This window comes from Micropterus dolomieu, linkage group LG19, assembly GCF_021292245.1.
Source record: "Micropterus dolomieu isolate WLL.071019.BEF.003 ecotype Adirondacks linkage group LG19, ASM2129224v1, whole genome shotgun sequence".
Classification (NCBI taxonomy): domain Eukaryota; kingdom Metazoa; phylum Chordata; class Actinopteri; order Centrarchiformes; family Centrarchidae; genus Micropterus; species Micropterus dolomieu.
In genome coordinates this window covers 24,390,996-24,399,590 of record NC_060168.1, presented here as the reverse complement: position 1 = coordinate 24,399,590, position 8,595 = coordinate 24,390,996, and the positions used below count along the sequence as shown (strand labels likewise).

General features: G+C 37.9%; 1 protein-coding gene across 1 annotated transcript; it reads left to right on the top strand.

Moving 5' to 3' along the window:
• Window positions 1-6,154: 6,154 nt before the first annotated feature.
• Window positions 6,155-8,000, top strand: LOC123958287. Its single transcript, XM_046031575.1, has 6 exons — window positions 6,155-6,197; window positions 6,324-6,653; window positions 6,733-7,089; window positions 7,172-7,288; window positions 7,647-7,708; window positions 7,824-8,000. Exons 1-6 carry the CDS (start codon window positions 6,155-6,157, stop codon window positions 7,938-7,940), a joined length of 1,026 nt encoding a protein of 341 aa, XP_045887531.1. The 3' UTR covers window positions 7,941-8,000.
• Window positions 8,001-8,595: the final 595 nt, after the last annotated feature.

Below are 8,595 nucleotides of genomic sequence, written 5' to 3'. Positions count from 1 at the left end.
CAGATTCTTTTCACCTGATCTCAGACTTCTCGATGGAGTATATGGTTGAAGCAGTTCAGATAGGTAGCACGGTGCTTGGTTGCATAGAGATTTGTACACAAATAACAGGATTTTAAAATCAATTCTGAAATTAATGGGCAACCAATGAAGAGACCTCAGAATTGGGGTGATATGGTCACTTTTCCGACTATTTGAGAGGAATCTTGCGGCGGCATTTAGCACCAATTGCAGACGAGCAGTTTGAGTTTTCGAGATACCGCAGTAAAGTGAATTGCAGTAATCTACGTGTGGTGATAAAACCATGAACAGCCATCTCAAGAGTTTTAGGATTAAGAAAAGATTTGATTTTTGACAACAGACGCAGTTGATAAAAACTAGAGCTTATTACGGAGGAGATTTGTTTATCAAAATTTAAAGACTCATCCAGTAGAACGCCCAGGTTCCGTACACTTGAAGATCTAAAAGCCGATAGTCTGCCTAGGTCGAAGGTGGCAGCCTGGGGATTAACAGTGGACCCGAAAACAATGATCTCTGTTTTGTTTTTATTTAAAAATAAAAAATTTTGGTCCAGCCAAAATTTTACTTCATCTAGACAACCTAATAATGATGAAAGGGCAGAGGGATCATTTCTCTTGAGTGGAACGTACATTTGAGTGTCGTCTGCATAACAGTGAAAAGATACCCCATGTCTTCTTAGAATGGTGCCCAGTGGTAACATGTATAGGGAGAAAAGAGAAGGCGCTAAGATAGATCCTTGAGGAAGGCCACAGGTTAGATGCGCAACAGAAGAGGAGCAATTTCCTAACTTTACTCTGAAAGTACGACCCGAGAGATAAGACTGGAACCACTGGAGGACGATACCTTTTAGCCCCACATCATACTCTAGTCTGGATATCAGGATAGAGTGGTCGATCGTATCAAAAGCTGCTGATAGATCCATAAGAACAAGAGCCACAGAGTCACCAGTGTCCGTGGAACGATAGATGTCATTTAAAACTCTCAACAGGGCAGATTCAGTACTGTGAGCAGACTTAAAACCAGATTGAAATTTTTCAGAAATATCATTGCATTTTAGAAAGAGCTGGAGTTGGTCAAAAACAACTTTTTCTAACACCTTCGAAACAAAAGGCAATACAGAGATAGGAAGTTATTTAACACGGCAGGATCCAGTGAAGGCTTCTTGAGTAGCGGAGTGACAGTGGCCTCCTTAAGGGCAGCAGGGATGGAGCTGGTAAGGAGGCACTTATTAACAAAGGACACCAATCCTGGCCCTACTGAATCAACAATTAATTTAAGAAACTTAGGAGAGATGATGTCAAGAGAGCAGTACGAAGGTTTCATCTTGGCGATAATTTCTTTGAGTAGGTTCAGGGTGATTGGCTCAAAGGCATCCCAGGTAACAGAATTCATCAACTGACTAGAGTGTTCTGTGTGGGAGCGGCTGGCATTGCATCTCAAGTTAGATATTTTGTCAATAAAAAATCTCAAGAAACTTTCACATAGCTCATCCGTAGTGACAAATTTCAGTAGTTTGTCACCATGTCGTTGTTAGTCACTATGTTGAAAAGAAGAAATCATAAATAAGTTAATTTAAAGTGCTGTAATCTTCATCAATGCTCACTGACATTCCTGCATTTAGTTAATGATTATCTAATGCTTTGTTCCAAACACCTTTATATACTTTCTTAGAAATTATATGGTACAGAAATATTATCATGTGTTAAATAACCAATTTTCCCAGCTCCCTTAGCCAAGGATTGAGTTAACTATAAGTAGATAGTCAAAGGATTCCCAGGTCCTCTCATGGAACCAGTGTCCCCCCAGAGGACAAAATAATTATTACATGTCATTGTTCTTTAATGCCTCTCCTTGCGCTTAATCTATATACTGTTTTATTGTTTGTAATCTGATGCCATGTTCTTAGAACTTTCCTGTATATTTACTAAGTAAGAATGTCTAACAATCAGTATTCTCCTGGAAGTTAAGTTTAGTTAAGTTGCTCCTTCATCTGCTGTGATCAGTGTTTTTTTTAACTGGTAACTATCATAATTGTTATGGACGATTAACAATAACTTTTACTTTTATTTTTATTAAATGCTTAAAATTAAGAACTTACAGTTGATTGTGGAAAGGTATTTGATTACAACCCGCAAATAGACTTTAAGACCTTATCCATCCATCCATCCATCGTCAATCACTTATCCTGCGTACAGGGTCGTGGGGGGCTGGAGCCAATCCCAGTTTACATTGGGCGAAAGGCAGGGTACACCCTGGACAGGACGCCAGTCCATCGCAGGGTTTAAGACCTTATTAAAATTAAAACACAGACTCTGAGTAACGAAGCCCTCCTCCTCACGCCCCAGGAGACAGAAGCATAGCACCATGCGCTGCTCTCTCTCTTCTCCTTTGACTCTTACGCTCTGTTCTGGAGCTTGCTCCTGTCATCCCAGCAATGCAACGCCTAAGACTTCGGCCCGGCACTGTCCGTGAAATTTTCTTTTGTCTCACAGCAACTTACTTAGTTATATTCCCATATCCATATTTACCTTTTCTTTTCTTTTGTTTGTTAAAGTTATCAGACCATTTAAGTCACGCAACTTTGAATTCAGGGACAACAAAGTTTCTTTTAAGCTTATTCCCGTCGAATTAATGTTAACCTCACTCCTCCCACCAACCACGAGTCGGAGGCCAGCCACGTGAGTTAGTTACACCAGCTGGATATATTACAAAATATTATTACTCATAATTTCAATAACAGTAAGTAGGTTTGCTACACCAATCACCAATAATTTCTTCGCTTTTTTGTAAATCAATAAGAAGTTTTAATGCTTCGATGGAGGGGATGCTGCTGCTGTGGCTATAGCTGAGAAAATATCTCATCAGCTGTTCAAGAATCGAGAACAGCCGCAGAGCCTACTGGTATGCACATAGAGATGTAGTAATTCATAGTTTACTCTTTATGCTGCCAGCGCTTACTTTTGCTCCAGCAACCTCCTCAGCATGTAAAATGTATTGTTCCATCATGTGGCTATATCTTGTTGGAGCAGTGTGGTTTTCATACCTTGTTGTATCTGTTATGTCTGTTTTCTTTAGGCAAGAGAAGGCAAGTTGGGAGTGCTTAAAATGCCTTACAATCTTCCTCCTATTTGAAACAGTCAGTTATACTTAAAGATAGGTTAGGTAAGTTTGGGAAACTAGCAAGAAGCTGCTGGATTTTGAAAGTATCCAAAAGAAAAACTCCCACCCCCTCCCTTCAGTGCTCCTTTCAAAGCCATGCCCCCAAAATATGTGAATGAGCATTGCCAACTTGCTCAGCTGGACGACAACTCTAAAGCAAGACGAGCGCAGAGGAGCACAGTGCCTCGGCGTCACATCATGTCTGAATCACAGGTAAGAAAACACCTAACTCTATCATTTTGACGATTAACAACTAACCCAGCGGTTAGTGCTCACTATCAAGCTAGCATGTTAATAACAGGGAGGTTAAAATAGACTGTTTGATTCAGTAACGAGCTGGCTAGCTAACTGTTAGCAACAGATAGTCATGGTAACAGCTACGGTAACATTAGGCAAAGCTAAAACCAGGTTGCATTGATACACTTTGACATGTGTTCATTTTGTTTAAGATTCATAAAATATATGTTGTTTTGCATTTTAGCACATCCACAATGACAGCGTTGTCTCTGATGAGGACTGCACTTTAGAGCCAATCACAGACACGGGACTGGCCTGATGTCGAGGCGAAGCAGAGGAGGATGGACAACCAGGGTTCAGGAAAATAGAGGTAGGACAATGAAGTGGAAGTGCAAGCCAAGGAGCACATCTTATCAGAAAAGAGGACCCGTGTCGAGCTTCAAGCTCAAACAATGATATATGAATAGTTATGTAAACACTCACCAGTTACTTTATTATGTACACCTTGCTAGTACCAGGTTGCACCGCCTTTTGTCTTCAGAAATGCCTTAATTCTTTGTGGTATACTTTCAACAAGGTGTAGGAAACATTCCTCAGATAATTTGGTCCATATTGACATGATAGTATCAAACAGTTGCTTAAGATTTTTCAGCTGCACATCCATGATGCAAATCTCCCGTTCCACCACATCCCAAAAGTGCTCTATTGAATTGAGATCTGGTGACTGTGGAGGCCATTGGAGTACAGTGAATTCACTGTCATGTTCATGAAACTCGTTTGAGATTATTTAAGCTTTGTGATATGGTGCATTATCCTGCTGGAAGTAGCCATCAGAAGATGGGTACACTGTGGTCAAAAAAGGACGGTAATCAACAACACTCAGGTAAAGGTAAGGTAAACGATAATTCAAGGGTAAAAACTGACAGAGCTTGGCCACCATAAACTGCCAACTCTTCCTGTGCTGCCTGTGAGCAGATAATCAAGCTGTTGCCTGATCTAAATGCAGTTTAATGTTTACTTCCACTGTTATTTCTGCAGCATTTCAGCTCACAGTGATGCAGATTGATGAGGCAACCCTGTCTTAAAGAAATCCCATTTCCTTTCTTTTGAATAGCTACTGACTTTGGTAATACAGTTACTTTTCCTCTAGCACCACCAACAGGTTGACATTTTTGGCTGTTAAATGGATTGCTATGAAATTTGGTGATAGCCAGATGCTCAGAGGATGAATCATATAATGTTGGTGGATTTTCCTCTTGCACAACCAGCAGGTGTCTCAACATTTATTGGAAGGTTTGGCAAGAAATTTAGTTCAGACATTCTGTGGTTCCTAGAGAATGAAACCTAATAACTTTGTATGTGAAACTGAAGTACCTGTTATGGGTGATCAACTAATTATTATGGATTATTGCGTAGATGACAACAGGAGCAAACACAATGTAGGTGGCAGTATTTAAATGAGGGTTTTGCATGTTTTAAAGGTTTGTTTCATTCAGTGCGTCAGTATGTGGGAAATCCTATGTACCTGCCCATCCTGCCCCGAACAGTTGGTGATCGTTCCCTCTGGCTGGATGAATTTTACGCGTTATCAGTGCACTACTGCAGCTGGGGGCTCTCCGCAGTGCCACGCAACTTTCTAAATTCTTCCATCTCACGGAGGAAAGGAGTCAGGTCTAAATGAAATTTGCTTTATTTGCATGAATGTTAATACAACAGTATTGCCAAAGCTAAAGGAAGATACAAAAAAACAATTCAATTCATATAGTTCATCAAAAAAATAAAATAAAATAATTTTATTGCTATATATTGCATATAGAATAATATTATCAAATATTTTTTATTTCTATACGTTTTCTTTTATTACGGCTGTGACTCCTTCTCACAATGATAACAGCAGCCATCTCTGCGCACACACAAACGTATTAAATACAGATGTTGTGGCTTTTAGGCTTGTTAGACCACATTGCATGTAGTAAATAAATGTATTTGCATGTTACCCTCCCATTACTTAGCAAAATAAAATTGAAATGCCCCAATTTGCAAATTCATTAAGGCAAAAGTAGTAAATTAACAACTGGTATTATCTTGCACTTTTGAAAGATGTCATTCTGCGTGCACACCGTAGATCAGCGTACCTGTTAATTTGCTGGTGATATCAAGTTTGCATATGTTTGTACTCACGCAAACCTTTAGTAAATCTGGCCCTATGAGATTGACATTTGTGGTTTTGAGTGAAATGTCTCAGCAACTATTGGATGGAATGCAATGAAATTTGCTTCACACATTGATTCCAACCTTAACATCTCATTTGGGGAGGGAACATTTGTTCAGCCAGGCTTTCATCGCCTCCTAAGCACACATTTCATGGACCCTTTGATACAGCTTGTAAATCCTTCCTCTGAAATATAGGATATGATGCATTTCTTTCAGTACATACCACAAACAGCAGTAGTGACCATGGCAATTGCTGCTAAAAATCAAAGTAGAAAAATAATTCAGAGAAAGACAAGCGTGTTTAAAATTCAAAGGTAAAAAGTGAACAATCTCGACATTGGCTATGAAGGATGAAAGAGAGGTAATATGCACAAAGACCAGAACGAGACCAATGTAACAGGAAGTGTACTTTGCATATTCTGTGATAACCAATGAGATGCATTGGATGGTCTGATGTATCACAACCATCTCACATCCTTCAGTCAGTGAAATACCAACAAGTTTCTTAACTAGAGACAATGTCAAGATGATCCTGTTATGGGTTACACTGCTTGTTCTTCATCAAGGATGTAAGTGCTATTTATATATTTATTTTATTAAGAATTTACATGCCAACTGGATAATTGCGCATCATATCTTTTCCACATCATACGCTAACTGTTATTTTATTTATTGTATGTTTTCTTTTCATTCAGATACGTTGGTTCCAGTGACCACTGTTCAACTTGGTGAATCTGCGACTTTCACGTGTGTTTTGCCTAAAGAAGAGTTGAACAGTGTAATACTCCACTGGTACAAGCAGCGTGCCGGGGATACTCTGAAATTAATTATGACGCTGTTGAAATCTGCAAAACCTGAGTATGCACCAGAGTTTGAATCTGAATCAAGATTCAAGGTAAATACTGATAAGAATATCAGCAACCTGACCATTTTGAGGACAATTCAAGAGGATGAGGGAATGTATCACTGTGCAATAACAGATTGGACTGTTCCTGAATGGAGTGGGACATATCTGTTAGTAAGAGGTAATAGTGTGATCTAATTTTACCAAGTTTTAAACTGTCATTAAGCATGTTGAATCATAAACAGTTTTATATCATGCAGGAAACACTCAAAGGACATTAAACTATACTGTCATTCAGGGAAAGACAGTATCTAATCCAGACCGTCCAGGAGACTCGATGACTCTCCAGTGTTCAGTCCTTTCTGACTACGACCACAAGACGTGTCCAGGAGATCACAGTGTGTACTGGTTCAGAGCTGGATCAGATAAATCTCATCCAGATATCATCTACACGGATGAAAATGGACATGATGAATGTGACAAGAGATCTGACTCACAGAAAAGCTGTGTTTATCGCTTCTCTAAGAACGTCAGCTCCTCTGATGCAGGGACTTACTACTGTGCTGTGGCCGCATGTGGAGAGATATTTTTGGGAGAAGGAACTAAATTGGAAATTGGTATGACTTACTGTTCAATAATGGAAATAAGTCTCTCTATATGTTGATAAAATCATGATTGATAAGTGTCTTTGTTTTCTAGCTCAAACAACACATTGGGTATTCATTGCAATGGCGATATTAATTGTCTGCTTGGTCATTTCTGTTGTTGGAATTGTTGTCCTCATCTGCAAACAAAAAGTACACGAACAATATGAAGGTAAGTGTTGAGAACAAGGCAAATTTTTGCTAAAATTCTCTGGTTACATGACATATTTTAATAAAATGTATTTATGCATTTTATGTACAAGATAAGACAAACCTTTGCAATGCAGGTTTCAGAGTAAAATTATAATTTTGTATATTAGCTGAGTAATAATAGCATGCAATCTAAAAAAAAATCACAAGTCTCATAGTGCTTGTTGTTGCTTTGTGTACCTCATTAAACTCAACATCTTACTATATTTTATTTGAATAATTAACTTCCACTTTTGGATATATACTTTATAACACTATACTCTTACTGAAAAGTCAAATTAAGTGCATTTATCTATTTTTATTATCATATTCATCTTTAGGAATGAAAAGTGCTGTTTCAGTAGCACAACATGACAACCTGTACCAACCAGAACATGACATTGTAAGTGATAATACCAAATTAATTGTTTTGTTATTCCATTAAAACACTTTGTAAGTACGTAATATATTTATATCAATATACATATTTATATATGTAACTTTTATTTTCTACACAGACTGAAGCTGAGGACAAATTGAACTATGCTGCACTGAATTTCTCAGAGAAAAAAACAAGAGGAAGAAAGAAGAGAGAGATTGCTGAGGACAGTCTGTACTCTAAAGTTAAATGTTGATGTGTTTATTATGTTAATCATTTAATCAATATGTGGTTGCATTTGTTTTTTGTTTTTTCATTTTAGCTCAATTGCTCAACTGTTATAATTGAGAATATCAAGACAGTCAAAGCTTATAAAAAACTTTTGTTGCATTTCTTACATATAATTACATCTGAGGTTTTTAATTGTATAATTCAAAATGTACTTTTTTGAAAAATGCTCATCGACTTAAGCTGAAATTATCTGTATATTGCTGCAATGAAGAATTCTTTAAGCAGCTCAAATAAAAATAAATTTTTCCTTAAAAACATTAACCATTTGAAATGCTTAGTTATTGTGGTTTTAATATTTCTAAATATCCCTTTTATGAACCTGCAAATGATTATTTCCTCTTTAAATCACTTTCATGTAATGACAAATGAAATTGATGCAATGATAAACCTATAAAAGATTATCACCCAAATAGCTAGCTGTGTAAAGCATTGTAGTCTCGTTTAGCTAGTTGTTTAGGCAACTCGTTCTCACTCCAAAGATGTCACATATAGGGACGCATGGTCAAGACCCATTGGCATCAGTTTGTAACATACTAGGAAGCCAGTTCAACGCACCTGGGAAGCCCTGTAACATAGGACACTTTTTACTGGGACAGATACCCCTGTATTCATGTGCTGTG